This window comes from Balaenoptera acutorostrata, chromosome 20, assembly GCF_949987535.1.
Source record: "Balaenoptera acutorostrata chromosome 20, mBalAcu1.1, whole genome shotgun sequence".
Classification (NCBI taxonomy): Eukaryota; Metazoa; Chordata; class Mammalia; order Artiodactyla; family Balaenopteridae; genus Balaenoptera; species Balaenoptera acutorostrata.
The window spans coordinates 47,928,071-47,955,312 of NC_080083.1; the positions used below are offsets into that span (position 1 = coordinate 47,928,071).

The window sequence follows — 27,242 nt, forward strand, 5'->3', positions numbered from 1 at the left end:
GAGAATGTTCCAGGAGCACTTGAGAAGAAAGTGTATTCTGTTGTTTTTGGATGGAATGTACGATAAATATCAATTAAGTCCCTCTTGTTTAATGTGTCATTTAAAGCTTGTGTTTCCTTATTTATTTTCATTTTGGTTGATCTGTCCACTGGTGAAAGTGGGGTGTTAAAGTCCCCTACTGCTATTGTGTTACTGTCGATTTCCCCTTTTATGGCTGTTAGCATTTGCCTTATGTATTGAGGTGCTCCTATGTTGGGTGCATAAATATTTACAATTGTTATATCTTCTTCTTGGATTGATCCTTTGATCATTATGTAGTGTCCTTCTTTGTCTCCTGTCATAGTCTTTATTTTAAAGTCTATTTTATCTGATATAAGAATTGCTACTCCAGCTTTCTTTTGATTTCCATTTGCATGGAATATCTTTTTCCATCCCCTCACTTTCAGTCTGTATGTGTCCCTAGGTCTGAAGTGGGTCTCTTGTAGACAGCATATATATGGGTCTTGTTTTTGTATCCATTCAGCCAGTCTATGTCTTTTGGTTGGAGCATTTAATCCGTTTCCATTTAAGGTAATTATCGATATGTATGTTCCTGTTACCATTTTCTTAATTGTTTTGGGTTTGTTATTGTAGGTCTTTTCCTTCTCTTGTGTTTGCTGTGTAGAGAAGTTCCTTTAGCATTTGTTGTAAAGCTAGTTTGGTGGTGCTGAATTCTCTTAGCTTTTGCTTGTCTGTAAAGATTTTAATTTCTCGCTCAAATCTGAATGAGATCCTTGGTGGGTAGAGTAATCTTGGTTGTAGGTTTTTCCCCTTCATCACTTTAAATATGTCCTGCCACTCCCTTCTGGCTTGCAGAGTTTTTGCTGAAAGATCAGCTGTTAACCTTATGGGGATTCCCTTGTATGTTATTTGTTGCTTTTCCCTTCCTGCTTTTAATATTTTTTCTTTGTGTTTAACTTTTGATAGTTTGATTAATATGTGTCTTGGCTTGTTTCTCCTTGGGCTTTTCCTGTATGGGACTCTCTGTGCTTCCTGGACTTGATTCACTATTTCCCTTCCCATATTAGGGAAGTTTTCAACTATCATCTGTTCAGATATTTTCTCAGTCCCTTTCTTTTTCTCTTCTTCTTTTGGGACCCCTATAATTTGAATGTTGGTGTGTTTAATGTTGTCCCAGAGGTCTCTGAGGCTGTCCTCAATTCTTTCATTCTTTTTTCTTTATTCTGCTCTATAGTAGTTATTTCCACTATTTTATCTTCCAGGTCACTTATCCGTTCTTCTGCCTCAGTTGTTCTGCTATTGATTCCTTCTAGAGAATTTTTAATTTCATTTATTGTGTTGTTCATCACTGTTTGTTTGCTCTTTAGTTCTTCTAGGTCCTTATTAAACTTTTCTTGTATTTTCTCCATTCTATTTCCAAGGTTTTGGATCATCTTTACTACCATTTCTCTGAATTATTTTTCAAGTAGACTGCCTGTTTCCTCTTCATTTGTTTGGTCTGGTGGGTTTTTACCTTGCTCCTTCATCTGCTGTGTATTTCTCTGTCTTCTCATTTTGCTTAACTTACTGTGTTTGGGGTCTGCTTTTTGCAGGCTGCAGGGTCGTAGTTCCCGTTGTTTTTGGTGTCTGCCCCCAGTGGGTAATGTTGGTTCAGTAGGCTGTGTAGGCTTCCTGGTGGAGGGGACTGGTGCCTGTGTTCTGCTGGATGAGTCTGGATCTTGTCTTTTTGTTGAGCAGGACCACATCTGGTGGTGTGTTTTGGGGTGTCCTTGAGCTTATTATGATTTTAGGCAGCCTCTCTCCTATTGGGTGGGTTTGTGTTCCTGTCTTGCTAGTTGTTTGGCATGGGGTGTCCCACACTGGAGCTTGCTAGTTGTTGAGTAGAGCTGGGTCTTAGTGTTGAGACGGAGATGTCTGGGAGAGCTCTCGCCGATTGATATTATGTGGGGCCAGTTGGTCTCTGGTGGTCCAATGTCTTGAATTCGGCTCTCTCACCTCAGAGGCTCAGGCCTGACAGCCGGCTGGAGCACCAATACTCTCTCAGCCACACAGCTCAGAAGAAAAGGAAGAAAAAAAAGAAAGAAAGAAAAATAAAATAAAATAAAACGTTATTAAAATAAAAAATTTTTTTAAATATTAAAATAAGAAAATTTTTAAAAGTAATAAAAAAAGGAAAAAAAAAGAAAAGAGCAACCAAACCAATAAGCAAATCCACCAATGCTAGTAAGTGCTAACAACTAAACTAAGATAAACATAAAAATCAGAAACTGGTTAGTTGCATACAGCAAACCCCAAGTCTACAGTTGCTCCCAAAGTCCACTTCCTCTATTTTGGGATGATTCTTTATCTATTCAGGTATTCCACAGATGCAGGGTACATCAAGTTGATTGTGGAGATTTAATCCACTGCTTCTGAGGCTGCACGGAGAAATTTCTCTTTCTCTTCTTTGTTTGCACAACTCCTGGGGTTCAGCTTTGGATTTGGCCCTGCCTCTGCATGTGGGTCGCCCTCTCGCATCTGTTCTTCTCCCAGACAGGAGAGGGTTGAAGGAGTGGCTGTTAGGGGGCTCTGGCTCACTCAGGCTTGGGGGAGGGAGGGGTACAGAATGCGGGGGGTGGGGGGGTAGCCTGCAGCAGCAGAGGCCAGCATGATGTTGCAACAGCTTGAGGCATGCTGTGTGTTCTGCTGGAGAAGTTGTCCCTGGATCACGGGACCCTGGCAGTGGCGGGCTTCACAGGCTCCCGGGAGGGGAGGTGTGGATAGTGACCTGGGCTCGCACACAGGATTCTTGGTGGCTGCAGCAGCAGCATTAGCATTTCCTGCCCATTTCTCGTGTCCGCACTGATAGCCGCAGCTCATTCCCATCTCTGGAGCTTGTTTAGGTGGTGCTCTGCCTTCTGTGGGCAGACAGGGAAGGAATCCCCTTACCTTGCACACCCCAAAACAATGGTCTCTTGACTCTTAAGCAGTTCCAGACTTTTTTCCAACTCCCTCTCATTTAGCTGTGGTGCATTAGCCCCCTTCAGGCTGTGTTCACACAACCAACCCCTCCTCTCCCTGGGTCCTCTCCCTGGGATCTGACCTCCAAAGCCCGAGCCTCAGCTCCCAGCCCCCACCCGCCCCGGCAGGTGAGCAGACAAGCCTCTCAGCCTGGTGAGTGCTGGTCGGCACCGATCCTCTGTGCGGGAATCTCTCTGCTTTGCCCTCTGCACCCCTGTTGCTGTGCTCTCCTCTGTGGCTCCGAAGCTTCCCCCCACCCCGCCCACCCCTTGTCTCTGCCAGTGAAGGGGCTTCCTAGTGTGTGGAAACTTTTCCTCCTTCACAGCTCCCTCCCAGAGGTGCAGGTCCTGTCCCTAGTCTTTTGTCTCTGTTTTTTCTTTTTTCTTTTACCCTACCCAGGTACATGGGGAGTTTCTTGCCTTTTAGGAAGTCTGAGGTCTTCTGCCAGCATTCAGTAGGTGTTCTGTAGGAGGTGTTCCACATGTAGATGTATTTTTGATGTATTTGTGGGGAGGAAGGTAATCTCCACGTCTTACTCCTCTGCCATCTTGAAGGTCCTCCCCATAGGCATTAACTCTTGAGCCAGCCTTTTGAGACTCCGGGGAAGCCTGGGAGAGTAAAGCTTTTCTACATATAAGAGGCAGGTGGGGGCTTCCCTGGTGGCGCAGTGATTGAGAATCTGCCTACCAATGCAGGGAACATGGGTTCAAGCCCTGGTCTGGGAAGATCCCACATGCCGCGGAGCAACTGGGCCCGTGAGCCACAACTACTGAGCCTGCACGTCTGGAGCCTGTGCTCTGCAACAAGAGGCTGCGACAGTGAGAGGCCCACACACCGCGATGAAGAGTGGCCCCCACTTGCCATAACTAGAGAAAGCCCTTGCACAGAAACGAAGACCCAACACAGCCATAAATTAATTAATTAATTAATTAAAAAAAAAAAAAGAGGCAGGTGGAGGACAATGGGAGGGGTGGGGTTGGGGGGTTCTGTCCTGGGAAGGTGGAAGGCCCCACAGGGTCCTGCTTGGTTACATGACTACTTTCAAGTTGTGTAACATGTTACTGGAAAATAGTATATCCCAGTGAACAATAGAATGCAGAGGGGGTTGTTATGAAATGTTTTATATTCCAGTTTTATATTAACACTACTTGGGATAGTCATACTATTTTGTTGAAATAAGTTTTTATTTAATTTGCTAGGAAAACACACCTGCTGGTGGCTACCACCTCTACTTAGTTAGCAAGTAAAAAATGATTCAAACGAAACAAAAAAATAAAGTTCACAAAAGTACTGTAAAACAAAGACCATAGATTAAAATTTTAAAAATAAATACTCCATTATTTACTGCTGATATTCTGCATGTAGGAAAGAAAGAGTCCACAGCTACATGTGATCATTTCTACTCTCTCATATTCTTAGTACCTTGAAGTTACAAATGTACTTTTATACTCTTTTGTATGGAATGTTTATGCAGGACTAGCCTAGTAACATGAGCGTGCTGTCTGGGGTCTTTGTCAAAGAACTGTCTTTCTCTGTGAGAGCTGTTACCCCCTTTTCTCTGCTAAGCTCCTGTTTAATTGAGGCTGGTAATTTTGGGCTTTAAGTATGTTGATTGTTTTCCTTATTGGGATATTTGAGGTAAGAAGGGTTGATGAAAACAGAAGGGTATTAATTACCTGGTAATAGGGATTTTTACCCCCTCTCTTTTCCTCTGTGGCAAAGCTTCAGGTTCTTTTGATACAGTGAATGGAAGTTGTAGGCAACATGTATCAGAGAAAGTATTATATAGCATTTATTTTAATCAGACCAATAAAATAATATTTTATGAGTTATAAAAATAACTCAGCTATCAATAAAATTACTTTTTGTGATAATAAAACCCCATATATTGTATCCTATTCATTATTGTATACTTGTGAAGCAAAAATACAGTGTGTAAAATGTAGATTATTTTACCATCTAAATCCAAATATATACATGATACTAAAAACTGTATGTGCACCCCATCTGTCACACTATTTCTTCTTTTAGCATTAAGCCTTCTGCACAAAGTGACTTAGTTCTTATTTTAATGTGGTGGTATGCAAAGTTTTGAAATTTGTTATTTTTGTTTTTGTTTTTTTTGTTTATATTTGGTGCTGTTAAAGCAGTAGAATCCTTTTGTTCCAAATGAAATCTTGTGGAGTACCCCAATGTATAAAACATAAAAGTTGAGTTTCTCTGACCAAAGTGGGTAGAATGACCAAGTGAACTGCTAAAGCATCTCAACACATCCTTAGAAATATGAGAAAAAACTTTAAAATTATTGTCCTGAGGTAATCTTTTGACCAGGTATGTTAAAAAGAAAAAAAACAGATTTGGGTTCCCTCTAACTAGTGAATTACTTCTTGGCTATTGTTGGTATTCCATATTGACTCCTCAATATTTTAAAGTATATTTAAAATTTAAAAATTAATTTTATAATGGTTACAAAAAAGCATTGAAAAGTAGGAAAGGTATGTATCATTTGGCAAATTCAGAAATTCTTCCCAAATATCAAGTTATACAGCTTTTGAGTCCCTCCTGTTTCTGCTGAAAGACCTAAATGAAGAGAGTTGGGATTGAGCCAAAATATGTCAAGATGATGGGGAAAGTAGTTAAGGCGAATGTGAGAGACTGAATCCATAGGCTAGGAATTATATGGAGGAAATAATTATAGGCATAGCCAGGCACAAGGCCTCAGATGTTCTCTTCTCTGCTGGTTTCTCCAGCTTTACTTGTTTTAGATTTTTAAACTTAAACTGATATGTATATGTTCTATTCCTCCTGACTCTAACCTCTGATGGGGTTGAAATTAGCTTAATAACTTTGTTTTCTTTTGGGCTTGACAACCTGACAAGGAACTTGTCTTCATTATATTGCTACTTTTGTGCAATATCTGTTCAAATTAGATCTGAATATTTATTTCAGGCTCTAACTTTGAAACCTGGCACCAGTTGTGATTAACCTTGTTTTGGTGGTTTAGCAAAGAATGAGCCCCAAATTCCAAAATCTCTATCCACCCACATGTCTTTTCATAGGATGTATTTAAAGGTGCCCAAGGAATCTTTTCTAAAACCAGTAGTTGCTTTTCTGTTTCAGCATATGTAAGAACTTAAGGATCAAATGGAATTATAGGTCACAGAGATTTGTGTCCCCAAACCTAGATGCAGATTTTGTTAGGTCACCTCCTAGTGTTATCAGCACCTGATCACCTCAGATGGCTCACTGTTTTGTTTTGTTTTCTTTCTTTCTTTCTTTTAGAATTCTAAGTAGCTGAACTTAGTTGTATTTGAATATATGTACTGGATTCAGAGGGAGCTCCACTTAGGTGACTGAGTTGCAATGCCTACTACTTACTTTAAGCTGGTCTTTAAGCTGCTATAAATTGAAGGCACTTAATTGAGAAGGTCTTTTTGTAACGTGATCTTAGAACATTTGATTATCTTGCCTTGCTGGTTGATGTGAGGCTGGTAGGAGATTATCCATAGTGATAAGAGTATAAAAGAATCATGGGAAATGGGATACACAAACTCTTCCTATTCCTTCTCTACCCTTTCTCCCCACATCAGAGAGATACCTGACATATTTAAGGCAGAGCTCTTGTAGTTAGGGAGATGTAGGGCCCTACTAAAAGACAGAAGCAGGAAAAATGCAATAAAGACACATGCTCTTACTATAGAGTACAGTTCCTAAAAATTCAGGTGTTAATTTAAAAACCAAGGAAGATAGAAGATAAGAAATTATTAATTGTAGCTATATGTGTGTATGTATATTTCCAACTTTATTGAGTAATAATTGACAAATATAATTGTATATAAAGTGTACAACATTATGATTGAAAGACATAGTGGAATGATTACCAAGATCAAGATAATGAACACATTTACACCATCACCTCACATAGTTAATTTTTTGTGTGAGTGGTGAGAATGCTTAAGATCTACTCTCAACAACTTTCAAGTATAAATTACCAGATTGCCATATTTTTAACTATAATTACCATGCTGTATATTAGATTCTCTGAACTTATTGTTCTTTTTCTTTTTTTGAACTTATTATTCTTATAACTGAAAGATTGTGCCCTTTGACCTACATTTCCCCTCCCCCCCACATCTCTTCTATGATTCTGTGAAACTGGCTTTTTTTATTTTTTAAATTCCACATATAAGTGATACCCTACAGTATTTGTCTTTCTTTGTCTGGCTTATTTCATGTAATGAAATGCATAATGCCCTTCAGGCTTATCCATGTTGTCACAAATGGCAGAATTTCCTTCTTTTTTATGGCTAAATAATATTCCATCATGTATATATAATTTTAAAAAGTGAGATTGTTGGATCATATGTTAGTTCTATTTTTAATTTTTTGAGGAACCACCATACTTTAAAAATAATGACTGTACCAGTTTACATTCCCATCAGCAGTGTATAGGGTTCCTTTCCTCCATATCCTCACTAACATTTGTTACCTCTTGTTGATAACAGATGTGAGATGATATCTCACTGTGGTTTTGATTTGCATTTCCCTGATGACTAGTGATGTTAAACATCTTTTCATATACCTTTTGGTCACTGTAGCTATATATTTAAACCCTAGGCAGGCTCTTATCTGCTGGTGATACACTTTGCTGACTATGCTGTATTCTAGTCTATGATCATAAACTATAGCAATTCTAAATCCTTGGATTAATTTTCCCTGTTCCAGACTCAGAAAACAAAGCTGCCTCTGTCTCCTGTGTTTGTCACTTTGACTTTGTAATCTAGTACTTATGTGTTCTTGTGTAAGAAATGGGTGTAAACATCAGTCAGAAATTATAGCTATAGAAACATCTGACATTGGAAAAAGTTTTTAATCTGGTATTTTTATCTTCAAACATTTGAAAGGCTTAACTTAAACTGAGATTTGTCTCAGTTTTATTTCTCAGGATATGGATTGCATAGTTTCTCTTGACTAATGGAAATGAAAAACTCAGCCTGACTTCTGTAACCTTAAGATTTATTCATTCCATAAAATTAATCTTTTGGTCACTCAACAATATGCAAAGGAAATATAATTCTTATGAGTACATCAAATAATTCACATTTGCAAAGATTGCTTTATTGGATCCAACTTTTGCTTCAGTGAGGCTGATTTATCTTAAATGTTTTTCTTGCAGAAGGTGACAAAGTACAAATTGAAGAATTTGCAAAAGTGGTAAAGGATATGCATGATGCCTCCAGGTTAGAAGGTAAGTATTGGATTACTTGTGACTGTTAAATTTACTTTTATTGAAGGGATGCCTTTTTGTTTTGTTTTGTTTTTTACCTTTTCTGATTCTGCTAATTTCTGGTTAATATGTTGGCATTGATCTGTTTAAAGGTAGGCAAAACTTGGTTTTGATTAAAAGTTGGCAGCTTTCATAATGAAAGGAAAAAGGCTCTTTCTAGAAAGGGGTCTGTTTAAAGCTATTTTTAATCCTTTTTTGTTTCTGGGGCGTTATGTAAAGTCAGCTACTGGCTTTAAAATTTTTCCAGATATGAATATTCTGTATATCATCTTAAGCCTCAGACTTAGGACTCCATCCTGTGTATAGGCTTCTATATTATACAACTTCTCATAAATATTTTGATTCTTTAATATTTATTTATTTATTTATTTGGCTGTGTCGGGTCTTCATTGTGGCATGCGGGATCGTCGTTGCAGCGCACGGGCTTCTCTCTAGTTGTGGCATGTGGGTTTTCTCTTCTCTAGTTGTGGTGCAGGCTCCAGAGTGCATGGGCTCTGTAGTTTGCGGCACATGGGCTCTTTAGCTGAGGCACACGAGCTCAGTAGTTGTGGTGCACGGGCTTAGTTGCCCCAGGGCATGTGGGATCTTAGTTCCCTGACCAGGGATCGAACCCACATCCCCTGCACTGGAAGGTGGATCCTTTACCACTGGACCACCAGGGAAGTCCCTTGCTTCTTTAATAGACATTCCACATGTTCCTTTCTTTAGTTTTTGTTAAATACCAGAGAGACCATGTGCAGTTTGGTGGCACAGGTTTTCTATTATTTGACTTCCATTTTTGTTTAAAAGTTTAAAAAGTAGGACTGAAACCAATGAAGATAGTACTTGTGGAGTTTGTGTACTTTCTTGTTTGGAAAATATGTTTAAAACTTAACATCACTGGTAATTTTGAATAACCATTCAAATGACTATTTGGTCAGTGAGCACTCTCTGGAAAAGAATGACAACACAGACAAATGTTAGGGAAACAAATGCAGAGTCATTTCTGTGGGCAAAGAAGGAGACAAATACTTTACAGATTTTCAATACTCAGTCTGCCCTGGCATATGAAATTACTGCCATAAGAGTTTCTCTTTTAGGTTAAGAAATATGTTTAATATTTTGTTGTTTACATATAAATATTTTACCTGGGTCATAACATAATTAGCATCAACATAGCATAGTAGTTAATTAGATTAGCTAAGCTATAGGAAACAATGCATAGCAGTAGAAAAGAACATGGGCTATGGAGTATGATAGAGATGGGTTTGTGGTTCTTTGACTTATTAGCTGGCTGCTCACTCTAGGCCATTCTGATTTCTTCATCTTTAAAACAAGGACACTAATAACATCATGTTTCTCATAGAGTTGTCGGGATCAACTGCAAAAACACATGTAAAGCATATAACCTAGTTATTAGGTACGTATTATCTGCTTAGCAAATGGTCGTTAATTTTGAAATCAGAGAGCAGGGCTCAGAAAGACTGGTATTCAGGACAAGTAACTTTTTATGTGAAGGAAGAAAAAAAAATTGAAATTAAACCATTGAGAAAGGAGAACAGATAGATATAGGTTAGGTACCTGACTCTGGGGGATGGTCACAGGGATTAGGGGGATGGCATTGGAATCTGCCAGCCAGCGCAATGTAAGGCCAATAACTACAGGGAAGAGTAAAGAAGGGCTACCTGAGAAGAGAAGAGTTAACATAGCAGGCCTGAGGATGTTCAGAATGTTTCCTCCATTACTAACTGATCAGGCTAGTTCACTGTGCCTAGACTCTCTGCTGGAGAACTTGGAAGGGCCTGGAGAGGAGGCATAGTGTGCGAAGTTCTGTGCTTCCCTTCAGCAAAGACACATAGAGTCTTAAAGGATTTTGGTCAGTGTCTGATCTTGTAGTTTAAGATATTAGGGGTAGGGCAGGCAATACTAGGTAATGATGAGGATTAAGGATAGCCATTGGTGTGGATGACTTTGGAAAAGAAGTGAAGGCTAGTGAAAGTTAAGAGGTCAAGGTGCTCTGAGGTTAGGATCATCCTTAATGTCATGGGATGATAATGGGATATGGGGTTGAGGGAGGATTATGAGCAACATGCCAAAGTCCTTAGAGAATGGGAAGGAGTGATCAGAAAGTAATAGAGGATGGTGTCAGGAGGGTGGCATAGTTGAATATCAGGCTTGAGCCTCAAAGGGGAGAGATAAAGTTTGATTGAAGTTGGAACTAAAATAGGCTGACAACAGCAGCAGAAAACTAGGAGAATGTTGCTCGGCTTCCTGGTGCTATGATATGTGGAGCATGGGAGGATGAACAGACTCTACTCAAGATGGTTGTGCAAGGAAACAGTATTTTAAAGGAAACCAAGTTTTAGTTAAGACAAAAAAGCAGAGCTGATACAGGTTTTCAGGTGCTGGCAAAGCTCACATTGCCATTTGCAGTTGCCTCCAAATGATGTTAGGGGGACAGGAAGAGAGGCAGGATCTAAGGAACTAAGAAGCTGTGATTACTATTTGTAGCTAGTTCCTGTTGGTTTTAATAATAATAATAACAATAACAATTATTATTTTATCGCTGTTAATAATATGACATTTATTAAGCCCTTAGTATGTGTCTAACACTGTTTTAAGTGTTTTTCAGTACATTATCATATTAATCTCCACATCAACCTTGTGAGGTAGGTATTATTATAATCTCATTATATATATAAGAAAACTGAGCTTTATAGAGGGGTTAAGTAGTAAAAATTTGCTCAAGGTCACACAGTTCCAGGTCACAAATCCCAGAGTCAGGGTTTGAATGCAGGTCTATCTGACTTAACACCTCCTTTGAAAGGGCTGGACATGCAGCAGAATTCCAGTTGCTAGGGTACAATTGAGTTCTGGTAGAATTGAAAAGAAAAGGTGAATGAGTCCTTGTGATACTTGTGTTTCATATTTTATATTTCTCATGATTCTGAAATTTATTTCACCTCAATAAAGAAAGTTAATTTTGCTCGCAACTATTAGAGCTCCATGGTAAAATAACTACTCTATGTAATTGCAGTGAAAAATTCAGCTATATGAATCATTTTGGTTGTGCTAATTTTATTTTATTTTTTTTCAGTTCTATTATTATTTATTTTTTAAATACTTTTTAAAATATATAATTTTTTTTACAATATTTTCAACTTAAACACTATTCACACTGAATACGTATGGCAGCTTAACCTACCCAAATAAGAAGTTTAAGGAGCCAAAACTGTTCTAGCTTTGTTAAAAGAAAAGTTGTGCTGCAGACTATTGTAGAGATGGTTAACAAAGCAAGGAAAAGCAGCACTCAAATCATATGTTGCAATTTCTTTGTTCAGTTGGATTATGGGTTGGTCAAATGTTAGACTTTACACAGACAGGTATAGCTATGATGCAATGACTCCTTAGAAGAGGATGCAATTCGCAAATCACATACTTTCTCGATATAACATTAGGAGAATTCAATATTTCTTACATGAAAACATACCATAAAAGCTAGGACTTAGGTTCACTACCTTGTAACCTCAGTAACCAAAGACATACTTGTCTGTAATGAATTATTTCAAATTAACTAACAAGCCTTCTTCAGAAAAAGGAGATTCTTTTTGATGGGGGCAAATGCAACTTTAAGTCTGAACTGAGAAATTCACTTAACAACTAGAACTTAATTTAAATTTACTCATTTAAAAAGAGTTTAGACATTAACAAGTATTAGTTAACCCTAAGAGAACAGTTTAGTCTCAAAAAGGACAATTCACTAAGATTTAGAGGTCATTTAATTTGGTGCTTTGACACAACTTGACTAGTGCTTCTTTCCTCCCTGTCTTCACATCAAGCCATGGGCCAATTCTATTTTTGGTAAATGTTTGACAGCTTTTTACCTAATAACAGTCTCAGCAGTTTTATTAAGTATGCAAGACTAACAAAACTTTGGCAGTGCATAAGTGTAACACAGTGACAAGAGAGAGCTTTTACAATTAAGTCTTCTAATACTGCCTTCACAGTGTGGAAATTGCGCTACATCCACCAAAAGATAGCCCCATCTACTCAAATATTTTAGTACTTCACCCCAGGAACAAACTCCTTTGCATTTGGATTCAGATTGCTCTTGACCACAAGATCTTCCAGGAAAGAGCCATCACTGATAACAAGGTCATTAAATTGGTCTTGGATTTGGTCCACAGTTTGAGGGAGATCTCGAGCTGGAATAAACCACTCATGTGGTTTATTCCAGCATTTCTTGGAAACAGCGTTCAATAAATTCTTCCCATAACTCCTCTTCTATTTGTCTGTTGAATTCGCCTTCATTTTCCATCCACATGTACTCTGCAAATGGATTGTCATCTTCATGAGAATGACCGTTAATAATCACTTCTTCACTCATGATGCTTGGGCTAGTACTGCTGTGACTTGGATCTTTCATGGTTGGCGTTAGATGTAGTTTTTAACCCAGTGCACGGCAGCGGGGACGGCAGCCAACGAATCCGGTCGGCCTCCGCGGATCTCCACAGGCAGCACCGCTCCCCCGCTCGAGGCGCGCTTAGGTTGTGCTAATTTTATATTAGCACCAGAGAAACATGATAGACCATATTGTACTGCTGGACATAGAATTTCCTGAGGGCTGGATTATTCGCTGAGATTTCTTATTCCTCGATTCAGGAATATGGCTGCCACTGACAAAAGCCTTTAGTGATGGCTGCTGCTCTTAAAATCAGAGGTTAGATCAATTACTAAATAACTTCTTTCTATTTCTAGAGTTACGGGAGATTGTCTTAGCTGTTGATTTGCCTGAAGGTGACATGATACCTGGGAAGGACTTGGAAGGCTTTCTAAGAGATATTGGGATTAAGTCACCTAAAGAAGAGGTAGAGAAAATCCTTCAATCAGATTTTGTTTCTGGTAAGCATTTAAATATTTCTATCAGGTTTTCTGTCTCATTTTGTTTTGGTAGGAGTACTTATAAAGAAAGTGTTCAAGGTCTTTGTTCAAGTAAATGCAATTCCTTTGTTGAGCAAATATCTATAGGTATTTGCTTGTTACTTTGAACATTATCTTTGAAATGGAGTTTTCCTCTTTTGCAGTTACGAGAATAAGTTTAACAAGCAGGTTGAAATTTTGTGGGGAGTGGGCATGTTGGAATCCTCTCTCCTCAGTTATATCTTGATTTAGTGACTGAAGAATAGTTTGGGAATTCAGGATCTGTGAATAGAAATCCTAGCTTTGTCACTTTGGGCAGAGTTAAGTTATTGGACTTTAAAAGTTTCTTGGTATTTTAGTTTTTTTGCAGGCAGAACCAGAACTAGTGTATCTACAATCTTGTAGGGTTATTGCAAGGCATACTGGATGAAAATGAATCCAAAGTATCTTGTAAATAAAGTTTTTAAGAATATATAAAAGTTGTATGCTGATTTTGATACTGTATTTTTAATATTATCTTGTCCACAAACTCTTGTTTGTGACCCCTCTCTCTTTTCCTTCCAGAAGACAATATGGTGAATGTTAAAGACTGTATGAAGGCTTTGAGAGACACCCAGAAATTTTCCAATTTTATTGATAAGATCTTTATGGTAAAACTGTTAAAAAGCAACAGCTCAGGACTCATTCATTTAGTCAAACACTATACTGGGTGCTTAATCTTCTTTGTAGTATCTGTGACAGAAGTTTGTTTCATCTATATTTGAGCACTTCCAATTATGGTAAATTTGACTATATTTTTTCATTTAAGAATTGTGCATTTGTGATGGGAAAGTTGGGAAAACATAGGTTGTTATCTTTTCCTGTAGTCAAAATAAGAAAATTGTATTATATACTAATAGCAATATTTTAAATGTTACAAAAATTTTAATGACCAGAAATGTACGAAATACAAAGTATAGCCTCTAGTAATGATACCCTCTGGAAAACCCCTGTTAATATTTGGTAAATATTCTTTTAGGCTTTTTTCCTTTACATCAGTGAACATTTGTATATTCCAAATTATTATTTAAAAATTAGATTACTATGTCCATAATATCCCATAACTTGCTTTAAAAAGTAACAGTGTATCTTAGATATTGTTCCATGTTTTATTATATAAGCTACCTCATTCTTGTTTTCCTCCAGTTTTATAGACATATAATTGACATACAGCACTGTATAAGTTTAAGGTGTATAGCATAGTGATTTAATTTACATACATCATTAAGTGATGATCACAGTAAGTTTAGTGAACATCCATCATCTCATATAGACACAAAATTAAAGAAATAGAAAAAATTTTTTCTTGTGATGAGAACTCTTAGGATTTATTCTCTTAACAACTTTCATATATAACATACAGTAGTGTTAATTATATTTATCATGATGCACATCACATCCCTAGTACTTATTTATCTTACAGCTGGAAGTTTGTACCTTTTAACCACCTTCATCCAATTCCTCCTCCTCCACCCTCTACCTCTGGTAACCACAAATCTGATATCTTTTTCTATGAGTTTGTTTGTTTTTAAAGTATAATTGACCTACAACACAATGTTAGTTCCTGTTACACAACATAGTGATTTGATATTTCTAAACATTTCAAACTTATCATTCGGATGAGTCTAACTACCATATGTCACCATACAAAGATACTACATAGTTATTGACTATGTTCCACACACTGTACATTTTATACCCATGACTCATTTCTTTGATAACTGGAAGTTTGTACCTCTTAATCTCCCTCACCTATTTCCTCCTTCTCCCCACCGGCAAACACTTGGTTGTTCTCTGTATCTAAAAATCTGTTTCTGTTTCATTATTTTTGTTCATTTCTCTTTTTTTTTTAGATTCCACACATAAGTAAAATCATACAGTTTTGTATGTCTCTGTATGACTTAGTTCATTTAGCATAATACCCTCTACGTCCATCCATGTTGCAGCAAATTGCAAGATTTTATTAATTTTTTTATAGCTGAGTAATATTCCATGTACATGTACACCACATCTACTTTATCCATTCATCTATTTAAGAGCACTTAGGTTGCTTCCATATCTTGAATATTGTAAATAGTGCTGCAGTGAACACTGGGATGCATATATCTTTTCTAATTAGTGTTTTTGTTTTCTTTGGATATATGCTCAGGAGTGGAATTGCTGGGTCATATGATAGTTCTATTTTTAGTTTTTTGAGAAACCTCCGTACTGTTTTCCATAGTGGTTGCACCAAATTACATTACCACCAACAGTGCACAGGATTTCCCTTTTCTCCACATCCTTCCCCAAACTTGCTATTTGTTGTCTTTTTGATAATAGCCATTCTGATAGGTGTGAGGTGATATCTCGTTGTGGCTTTGATTTGCATTTCCCTGATGATTAGTGATGTTGAGCATATTGTCATGTGCCTGTTGGCCATCTGTATGCCTTTCATGGAAAAATATGTATTCAGATACTCTGCCCGTTCTTTAATATGTTTGCTTGTTTTTTTGATGTTGAGTCGTATGAATTCTTTGTGTATTTTGGATACTCACCCCCTTATCAGATATATTATTTGCAAATATCATCTCCCATTTAGTAGGTAGCCTTTTCGTTTTGTTGATAGTTTCCTTCACTGTGCAAACTTTTTAGTTTGATTTAGTCCCATTTGTTTATTTTTGCTTTCGTTTCCCTTGCCTAAGGAGACATGTCAAAAAAAATATTACAAAAACTGATGTCAAAGAACATCCTGCCTATGTTTTATTCTAGAGGTTTTATGGTTTCAGGTCTTACATTTATATATTTAATTCATTTTGAATTTTTTTTTTGCATGGTGTGAGAGAGGAGTCCAGTTTGATTCTTTTGCATGTAGCTTTCCAGTTTTCCCAACACCATTTATTGAAGAGGCTGTCTTTTCCCCACTGTATATTCTCCCTCTTTTGTCATAGGTTAATTGCCCATATAAGTGTGGATTCATTTCTGGACTCTCTGTTCTGTTCCGTTGTGTCTGTTTTTGTGCCAGTACCATACTACTTTGATTACTATAGCTTTGTAGTATAGTTTGAAATCAGGAAGTGTGATACTTCCAGTTTTATTCTTCTTTCTCAAGATTGTTTCAGATACTTGGGGGTCTTTTGCATTTCCATACAAATTTTAGAATTATTTGTTCTAGTTCTGTGAAAAATACCATTGGTATTTTGATAGGAATCGCATTGAATCTGTCTTTGTCTGGTTTTGTTATCAGGGTGATGGTGGCTGTGTAGAATGAGTTTAGTAGAGTTCCTTCCTCTTCAATTTTCTGGAGTAGTGTTAGGTGTTAACTCTTCCCTAAATGTTTGATAGAATTCACATGTGAAGCCTTCTCGTCCTGGACTTTTGTTTGTTGGGAGTTTTTGAAATTACTGATTCAATTTGTTACTGGTAATCAGTCTGTTCATATTTTCCATTTCTTCCTCATTCAGTCTGGGAAGATTATAGATTGCTAGAAATGTATACATTTCTTCCAGATTGTCCATATAATTGTTCATAGTAAATTCATGATCCTTTGTATTTCTGTGGTATCAATTGTAACTTCTTTTTCATTTCTGATTTTATTGATATGGGCCCTCTCTCTTTTTTTTTTCTTGATAAGTTTGGCTAAAAATCTATCAATTTTGTTTATCTTTTCAAAGAACCAGCTCTTTGTTTATTGATGTTTTTAATTTTTTTTTTAATATTCATTTCATTTATTTCTGCTCTGATCTTTATGATTTCTTTCCTTCTACTATTTTTTGGTTTTGTTTGTTCTTCTTTTCTAGTTCCTTTAGATGTAAGGTTAGGTTGTATATTTGAGATTTTTCATGTTTCCAGATGTAGGCTTGTATCGCTATAAACTTTCATCTTAGAATGGCTTTTGCTGAGTCCCATAGATTTTGGATTATTGTGTTTTCATTCATTTATCTCTAGGTATTTTCTGGCTTCCTCTTTGATTTCTTCACTGACCCATTAGTTTTTTAGTAGGATGTTGTTTAGTCTCCATATGTTTGGATTTTTTCAATTTTTCTTCTGTAATTGATTTCTGGTTTTATACCATTGTAGTCAGAAAAGGTGCTTCATATAATTTCTGTCCTCTTAAATTTGTCGAGACTTGTTTTGTGGCCTAGTGTGTGATCTATCCTGGAGAGCGTGCCATGTGCACCTGAAAAGAATTTGTATTCTGCTGCTTTTAGATGAATGCCCTATAGGTATCTATTAAGTCCAACTGGTCTAATGTGTCATTTAAGGCCATTATTTCCTTATTGATTTTATGTCTGGATGATCTGTTCATTGATGTAAGTAGGTGTTAAAGTCCCCTAGTATTATTGTTACTGTCAGTCTCTCCCATTATGTCTGTCAATATTTGCTTTATGTATTTAGATGTTTCTATTGTGTGTGTGTGTGTGTATATATATACACACATATATATGTATGTGTATATATATATATTTGTTATATCTTCTTGGCTTGATCTCTTGATCATTATGTAATGTCCTTCTTTGTCTCTTGTTTTAATCTTTGTTTTAAAGTGTATTTTGTCTGATAAATATTGCTACCCTGGCTTTCTTTTTATTTCCATTTGCATGGAATATCTTTTTTCATCCCCTCACCTTCATTCTGTGTGTGTCTTTATATCTGAAGTGAGTCTCTTGTAGACAGCATATATATGGGTCTTGTTTTTGTTTCCATTCAGCCACTCTGTGGCTTTTGACTGGAGCATTTAGTCCATTTACATTATTGTAAAGTAATTATTGATAGGTAAGTACTTATTGCCATTTTGTTAATTGTTTTGAAGCTGTTTTGGTAGGGTTTTTTTGTTCCTTTCTTCTTCTTTTGCTCTCTTGTGATTTGATGACTATCTTTATTGTTTTATTTTGATTTCTTTCTTTGTGTGTGTGTGTATCTATTATAGATTTTTGGTTTGTGGTTACCATGAGATTTATATATAGCAATCTCTCCCTCTCTCTATATATATCAATATATGTGATTATTTTAAGTTGCCAATCTCTTAAGTTCAAATGCATTTTAACAACCCTGCAACCCCCTCAACAGTTTTTGACATCATATTTTACATCTTTTCATTTTGTGTATCCCTTAACTACTTATTGTGGGTATAGATGATTTTGCTACTTTTGTCATTTAACCTTCCTTACTAACTTTGTAGGTGGTTGATTTACTACCTTTACTGTATACTTGCCTTTACCAATGAACTTTTTCCTTTCATAATTTTCATTATCTAGTTGTGGCCTTTTCTTTTTTGCTTAGAGAAGTCCCTTTAACTTTTCCTGTAAAGCTGGTTTGGTGGTGCTGAACACTTTTAACTTTTGCTTGTCTGTAAAACTTCTGAACTTTCTGTCAAATATGAATGAAAACTTTGCCAGGTACAGTATTCTTGGTTGTAGGTTTTTCCATTTTATCGCTTTAAATAAGGCCATTCTCTTCTGACCTGCAGAGTTTCTGCTGAAAAGTCAGCTGATTGCTTTATGTGAGTTCCTTTGTGCGTAAATTGTTGCTTTTCCATTCCTGCTTTTAATAGTCTCTCTTTATCTTTAATTTGCCATTTTAATTGCAATGTGTCTTGGTGTGATCCTCTTTGGGTTGGTACTGTTTGGGACTCTGTATTTCCTGTATCTGGATGTTTGTTTACTTTCCCAGGTTAGGGAAGTTTTCAGCTATTATGTCTTCCAATATGCTCTCTGCCCCTTTCTCTCTCTCATCTCCTTCTGGGACCCCTATGGCAATGTTAGTACACTTGATGTTGTCTCAGAGGTCTCTTAAACTGTCCCCATTTTCTTTTATTCTTTTTTCTTTTTTCTGTTTTGTTTCAGTGATTTCTACTACACTGTCTTCCAGCTTGCTGATCTGTTCCTCTGTATCATCAAATCTACTGTTGATTCCTTCTAGTGTATTTTTCATTTCATTTATTGTGTTCTTTAACTCTGTTTGGTTATTCTGTATATTTTCTAACTCTGTTAAAAACTTCTAACTTCTCACTCTGTTCATCCAGTCTTCTCCTGAGTTCTTTGAACATCTTTATTATCATTACCTTGAATTCTTTTTCAGGTAGATTGCCCATCTGTGCTTCACTTTGTCCTTCTTCTGTGGTTTTATCTTTTTCCTTTGTTTGGAACATATTCTTCTGTTACCTCATTTTGCCTAATTTTCTTTTTCTTTTTTTTTTTTTGTTTGTTTGTTTTTTTTTTTTTTCTTTAAGGCACATTTTGGCCAACCCAATTTTTTTTTTAAATTTTATTAATTAATTAATTAATTAATTATTTTTTAAATTTATGGCTGTGTTGGGTCTTCATTTCTGTGCGAGGGCTTTCTCTAGCTGCGGCAAGCGGGGGCCACTCTTCATCGCGGTGCGCGGGCCTCTCACTATCGTGGCCTCTCTTGTTGCTGAGCACAGGCTCCAGACGCGCAGGCTCAGTAATTGTGGCTCACGGGCCCAGCTGCTCCGCTGCATGTGGGATCTCCCCAGACCAGGGCTCGAACCCGTGTCCCCTGCATTGGCAGGCGGATTCTCAACCATTGTGCCACCAGGGAAGCCCCTGCCTAATTTTCTGTTTTTATTTCTGTGTATTTGTTAGATTGATTATGTTTCTTGACCTTGGAGAAGAGTGGCCTTTTGTAGGAGATGACCTGTGCATCAAAGCAATGCCCTACCCTCTGGTCACCAGAGCCATATGTAGCAAATGTCTTATTTATCTGTCTTTTAAAGCACTAACTCTTAGAGTTATCTTTAGTGTTTCTCTTTATAGTTAAAAAATTAATTTCTGTTTTTATCTTTATGAAGTCCTTTCTATTGTTCCCTTATGCCCATTTTCTATTTTTTCTAACTTCTTGTTTAAGTTATTAATTTAATTTTTTTCTTGCTGAGAAATAAATATGTTTAAGACTATCAATTTTCATTGTAGTAAAACTTTGGTTTATATAACAGTCTGGTTTGTTATTGTTGTTATTTTTTTCTTTTTACATCAGATGGGTAATATGCTGGTGTCATAACAAGGTTTCAGGGAGGCGCATATCACACGACTGCATGAACACCGAATCATCACACTTATGAACTACAAAAGTATCTTGTTATTTTCTAAACATTTCCAGTTGTGTTTTGATTTTCTCCTTGATGTAAGAGTTGTTTAAAAGAAAACTTTAAATTTCAAGGCAATTTGAATTTCATTATTGCCCTATCCTTGTTGATTATTTCTAGTTTTATCAGTATTTTATCATGGTCAGAGAATGAGTTCTGTAGTATGGGGATTTAATAGTTCCCTAGTTCATTAGATATGGAGTTTCCTTAATTTTTATATATTAATTTAAAAAATCAAATCAGTGGGTTTTGAGGATAGGCTAATGGCATTGTACACTCATTCCACTGTATGTCTCTGGACAGCTATAGAACTTGGCAACTATTCCACATATTTGGTAGAAATCTTTATAATTCTGTTCCTGAACCGTATTTAACATTTGGACTCTTTCTTCTGTCAGTAGCCCTCCAGAGATGTGAGAACTCTTAGGTTTTATTTCTTTCCCATTAAGCCATCTTTTCTCTAGACTCAAATTTCCCATCAACTCTTCCTCACATGATATGTTTTTGAAACTTCTTACCAATGACTAATTACTATATCATAGAACAAAATAATCTATAAAATTATACTTTTACATAAATTAGCTAATATTAAAGTAATTTATTATCACTTTATTTTAACGAATCTTGAGAGATGCTTCTTTAGAAATCTAGTTTAGAAATGTGAAGTTTTCTTTTAAAAATTAAGGGAGGTCAGTCATGTATTTTCTAGTTCAAATGTTTGATGTTATTGTGCTAAACATGATAGACTATGATGACTCTCTAAATTGAGTGAAGTTAGCTGAGAGGAGCAAGGGTGTAGGGAAGGAAAGTGGAAAAGGAAAGATTGGGATTTGAGAGCAGTTAAGAAGAATGAAGGGTATTTTTTACTGAAATGGTGAGCTCATAAAAGAATAACTAGAGAAACTTTGGTATACTTTTGTTCATAGAGGAATAGCCCACCAAAAACCAAGAACCAAAAACAAACAAAAAACAGAGACTTGTAACAAAATAATTTTAAGAACAAAGATAAGGGGCTATAGAAAGCTGTAGGAGTGGAGAATGGACTGCTCTACTTATTTAAATGGCCACACATGGCTAGTGGGTGCCATTTGGGACAGTGCAAATCTAGAAGAGTCCATCAGTTGTTTTTTGTTTTTTGTTTTTTTATAAATTTATTTATTTATTTTTATCTTTGGCTGCATTGGGTCTTCGTTGCTGCATACAGGCTTTCTCTAGTTGCGGCAAGCGGGGGCTACTCTTCGTTGTGGTGTACAGGCTTCTCATTGCGGTGGCTTCTCTTGTTGCGGAGTGTGGGCCTGAGTAGTTATGGTGCACGGGCTTAGTTACTCTGTGGCATGTGGGATCTTCCTGGCCCAGGAATCGAACCCATATCCCCTGCATGGGCAGGCAGATTCTTAACCACTGCGCCATCAGGGAAGTCCCGAGTCCATCAGTTTTATTTTTATTTCCCCAAATTTAGATCCATGGCCTGGATTACATGTAGTATGTATATTTTCTGTGTTTGTAGCATTGAATGAGACCATCAGTACATTGGACTGCATGAAAGAAAGTAATCAGTCTGATAAGGACAAATATTCAGATATACTTGGAAACACTGATAAAATTTATTTCACTGATGATAGTCTTCAAGAAATACCAGATGAGGGTTTCCCTGGTGGCGCAGTGGTTGAGAATCTGCCTGCTAATGCAGGGGACACGGGTTCGAGCCCTGGTCTGGGAAGATCCCACATGCCAAGGAGCGGCTGGGCCCGTGAGCCACAACTACTGAGCCTGCGCATCTGGAGCTTGTGCTCCGCAACAGGAGAGGCCGCGATAGTGAGAGGCCCGCACACCGTGATGGGGAGTGGCCCCCGCTTGCCGCAACTGGGGAAGGCCCTTGCACAGAAACGAAGACCCAACACAGCCAAAAATAAATAAATAAATAAATAAATAAATAAATAATAAAAATAAAGGAATTCCTTTAAAAAAAAAAAAAAAGAAAAGAAATACCAGATGATTCATTTGTTGAAGGTGAGTTGGTTGAGCAGATAACCAGCAGCTTATAATAAAAATTTCTGCTAAAATTTTATCCAAGAGTTTCAAACTATTTTACCAAATACTAATTGTCTTAATAAATTCTTAAATAACACCAAAACTTATTGTAACACTGTTTACTATAGACTAGATTTAAGGGATATACCCTATATGGTATATCCACAGAGATTTAGTTATTACAATATCAAATGCCTAGATAATATCCTGGACTGGATTATAAAATTGGTCTCAAACTATTTACATATGTTTTTGCATGGCTTTGAAATAATGTTTCCTTTTATGGTAATTTTATTCCAGAGTTAACCCTTTTCCTTTTATGAGTTTTAGAAAGGTCTTAAGAGTTTTCTAGCTTTATTTTTTTTTAAGCGAAAGGTCCTTTGAGAAGTGCAAGTTATTGTTGAATAATTAAATTAAAGTGTTTGTCTCTGTAACACTCTATATAAGTATTGATCTGCTGTTTGCTGTATTGACAAAGAATTTACCTGATCCATTTATACTCTCATCTGGGATGTCCACAGATGAATTTTACCCATATTTAGAAAGCCATTTTCCTAACTAAATTTAGCTTCAGCTAAAAAGTAAAATCAGATTTGCCTCCTGGGGAACAATTGGCAATGTCCAAAGACAGTTTTTTGTTTTTTGTTTTTTTTTTTAAAGCTTTTTTTTTTTTTAATTTTTATTTATTTATATTTATTTTTGGCTGTGTTGGGTCTTCGTTTCTGTGCGAGGGCTTTCTCTAGTTGCGGCAAGCGGGGGCCACTCTTCATCGCGGTGCGCGGGCCTCTCACTGTCGTGGCCTCTCTTGTTGCGGAGCACAAGCTCCAGATGCGCAGGCTCAGTAATTGTGGCTCACGGGCCTAGTTGCTCTGCGGCATGTGGGATCTTCCCAGACCAGGGCTCGAACCCGTGTCCCCTGCATTGGCAGGCAGATTCTCAACCGCTGCGCCACCAGAGAAGCCCCAAAGACAGTTTTGATTGTCAAAACTGATGGGGGAGGACCACTGGCATTTAGTGAGTAGAGGCAAGGTATGCTGCTAGACATCCTACAATTTACAGGATAGTACTCCCACCCCCAAATAATTATCTGGCCCCAGATGTTAATTGTGCTGAGTTTGAGAAACCTTGCATTTCTCAATGCATTTCTCAAAACTCTAAGTTTTATCTTAGAGTTATCTTAAAAAATTGCCCAAACCTACTGTTTTGAAAGTACTTCTTAATAGGTTAGCTATTTGTTCATCCTGCTTAGAACAAATTTTAAAAATTAAGGTAAATATAATTTACCTTTATTCTAACCTCCCTTTGTTTCAAGGTGTAGTACCTGGACTAATTGCAAGTTATTCTGAACTAATCTTTAGCTGCAGTATTGTCCATCTCTGCAAATGGGCAGATTTTATTTCTATCACTTTTCCCCCAAATAGATCTCTGTACCAATTTGTATTTCTGTAGGAAGTATGTAGGAGTGTATAATTGCAAATTGTTCTTAGGAAAAGCTCCAGGATTAGATGGATAATAGACAGGTAGGCAAGCAGAGACTGAGAAGGACAATTCAGACTAATAATTAAACATTTTATTGAATATATGGGCCTGGGGATTAATCTGCCTTCTTAGGGAATAAGGAAGCATCCAAATCCTGCCACATTTAAGGAGCTGGTGGACGATGACAAATCCATGAAGGAGTCTAAGAAGTAAGGGGAACATGAATAGATAATAATATTCTGGAAGCCAGGGGAAGATTTTGTGAGAAGGAAATGCTCATCAATGATAAATGTTACTTAGAGGTGAAGTATTTAATCTGTGCATTGGTTTCCTTTCAAACTGGGTAAGATCAGTATATCATGCCTTATTATGTAATCTCTCTCTCTCTAAATTTGCAGGTTTTAGGAAAGAGACTTTGTCTTCAAATCTGAAATTACCAAAGGCAGATGGTGAGAACTTTATATATATATGAGAAAACATTTCCTATAAAAGAGTTATTTTTTAGGATGATTGCCAAATGCCAACGGGTTGCTAGTCCATTCTGTCCACTCCAGCCAGAGTGATATTTTTTTCCTAAACAGTAATCTGATCATGTTATCTCCCCCTATTTATAACTCTTTAAACATTTCCCATTGTTGTTAGGGTAAAGATAAAAATGCTGCACACCCTACCTTCTAGCATAATTTTGGACCATTATCCTTGCTTTCTGTACTTCAGCCTCACTGGTGTTCTTTCAGTTCCTTAGATGCTCTCTTTTCCTCCCACCACAAAGCCTTTGCATATTATATTCCCTGGAATATTTTTCCCTGACCCTCTTTGTCTAGTTAATGTTACTCATCTTTCAGATGAATGTCAGGTTCCTCAGGGAAGCCTATCATTATCTGCTAGTTTAGGTTAGCTTCCTTTGTTATGTGCTCTCATTAAACCATGTCCCTTTCATAACACTTATTTCGTTTATAAATATGCATTCATGTTTTTGATTATTTGATTAATGTCTCTTTCTTCCCCTTGCCCATTAGGCCAAGGAACATGTCTCCACTTTGCTCACTGTTGTTTCTCCAGATCCTAGCACAATCCTGGGTTTCAGCAGGCTCTTAGTAATAGCTAATACTAATAGTTAATACTTATATAATATTTACTGTGCTAGGCATCATTCCAAATCTTTATGTTATTAACTCATACAATTGTAAATATTTATGAAATGAATGAATGAATAAATCTGTCTTATCTCTTTAACATCATCTCTCATCAGTTCTACATTTGCATATATTCTGTAGCCATACTAATTATTATAATTTAAATTGGCTGTATTTGCTTTCAGTTCCATGTCTTTGCATGTGATTTTTCCTTTGTTTATATTTCCTGTTAGACAATCTCACATTTTCCCCCCAAACTCAGCTCCGATATTACCTCCCACCCCATAAGACTTCCCAGAGTTCATCACTCATTAAATCTTCTCAGTGCTTGCATATTATCTTGTGCATATTTTTCTAATAGTACCAACTGTATAATATATTAGAATTTTGTTTACAAGACATGACAGATTCAGTCCCTGTCTTCAAGGAATTTACAGAAAACTCTTTGGTAAGATGGCTGAAATTTTCATTGCTGGTCTTAATAGCTAATAGTACTAAAGTTAATGTTAGTAGAATGAATATAGATCTAAGATGATATTATGGTATTCTTTCCAAGTGACCTCTACGAGGTTTAGATTTGCTGGTGTAATGTGACACTTTTCAGACTATGGAAACATATACAACAAATTCATTTTGGGGTTGAGTGGGAAATGATATTGATGAAAAATTAAAGCACCCAATTATTATTATGTCTTATATTTTGAATTCGTCTGTTATCAACAGTACTGCCCCATTTGGTTGTATGTGTTGTGCCTTGTGCAAGGGTGCCTGGCTGAGAGGGTACAAGTGGAGGCTGAAATGTAGTCCATATTTCACTGTGTCCTCCAAGCTTTGATAGATTGCAGCTGCCCAGAGGCGGGTGTGCCTTTTTGTAATTGAAACATAGTGGGGGGGGGCCTTTTTCTAATTCACACAAGAGCATGAGATGGACTAACAGTGGCCCTGGGGATCAAGAACTTCAAATCTTTAAAATAAATAAAAAATAAATATAATTGTTAAGTTTAAAAAAAAAACTTCAAATCTCAAATTTTAGCCTTTGTTTGCCTTATCAGTTGATAGAAATCTTTAGACCTACATGTAGAGGACATAACTATTATAAGAAAGGCTTACAGCTTATTCAGTATTTAATGGGTGAATGGATTCAGATAACCCACCGTATTCTCTTTGCCATTAAATTTTTTGGTTTCAAATGCTACTTGAAATAAATGGGTTATCCGTTATATAAATAGAAAATATTAGTATTTTTCCTGCAGAGATTTTGGTTAAAATAAATAATTTGAGAGTTTACCTATAGTGTGGACTTCAGGAAATTTATTTTGCATTAAAAATATAATATCTTGTATGTACTTATCTTTGTAGAGATTAAAGAAGCTGCTCACATCTTGTCACATGTTGATAATGGCAAGATTGGTATACCTAACTTGCAGTGTGCCCTGAAAAGTCTGAATGTTAATTTAACTAAGGAGGACTTCAGTGAAGCTGTTAAATGTTGTGACACCAGCAGTGAGCATTTTTCTTTTGGCTTGAGATTTTTTCATTTTTTTCTATTAATGGGAATCAATCTTAGAGTATATACATAAGGTTAAGACACTAAAGGGAGTTGTAGTAGAGACTTAGATTGATACAAATAAGAGCCAAAATAGTCTACTAATTTAAATATCTGTTGACCATATCTAACTGTTCTCATCTATTGATACTATATGCTTATTTAGATACTATATATGCTGATTTAGATAATTATCCTCCATTAGTTATAAGCATGGGTGGGAAAATACCATATATTATGAAATAAAACAAAGACCTGGCACCAGCAGCTTCATTTTGTTATGTAATCTTTCTCCAGAGGAGATCTACCTTCATTTGTCCATTTATAGTACTTGTCCCATTTTGTTTTTTAACCAAAGGTAATACCCAAAGGCTCACTACATTTTTAAAAGAACAGTTATTTAGTTTTGGTCATTGTTTTCCAGCAGGCACAAATTTACCTTTGTTTTCCATCTTTGACTTCATATAATATGTATTTGATCTCCTTTCCTATACATACTCACTCTTAAGAAGTCGAATCATGTGGGAATACTTCTAGAAGCTGCTGAGTTTCATTCATTTTAGGTGACCTTTTGTTTTGGGCTCATCTTATCCAGTTTATTTTTTCTATGGGAATCCCTTGAGTCCTAGGCTTGAGAATGCCTCCCCAGCACAGTTTGGTTATTGCTTCTTCCAGATACTCCATATTAGTATTGACCTGGATCAGTTTTTACATTTCGACCTGCTGTTTCCTCATGTCATG

General features: G+C 36.7%; 1 protein-coding gene, 1 non-coding gene and 1 pseudogene across 2 annotated transcripts in view; 1 reads left to right on the top strand and 2 right to left on the bottom strand.

Moving 5' to 3' along the window:
* Nucleotides 1-27,242, top strand: part of EFCAB13 (EF-hand calcium binding domain 13) — a 112,836-nt gene that overhangs the window by 72,895 nt on the left and 12,699 nt on the right. Inside the window, 3 exon segments of the mRNA XM_057535190.1 lie at nt 8,177-8,248; nt 13,025-13,168; nt 24,218-24,268. Coding sequence (XP_057391173.1) covers nt 8,177-8,248; nt 13,025-13,168; nt 24,218-24,268 — 267 coding nt within the window.
* LOC103004391 (polyadenylate-binding protein-interacting protein 2-like) lies at nt 12,262-12,802 on the bottom strand (annotated as a pseudogene).
* Nucleotides 20,195-20,298, bottom strand: LOC114236929 (small nucleolar RNA U13). The gene has a single exon (XR_003622776.1). It is a non-coding gene; the product is annotated as a small nucleolar RNA U13 (small nucleolar RNA).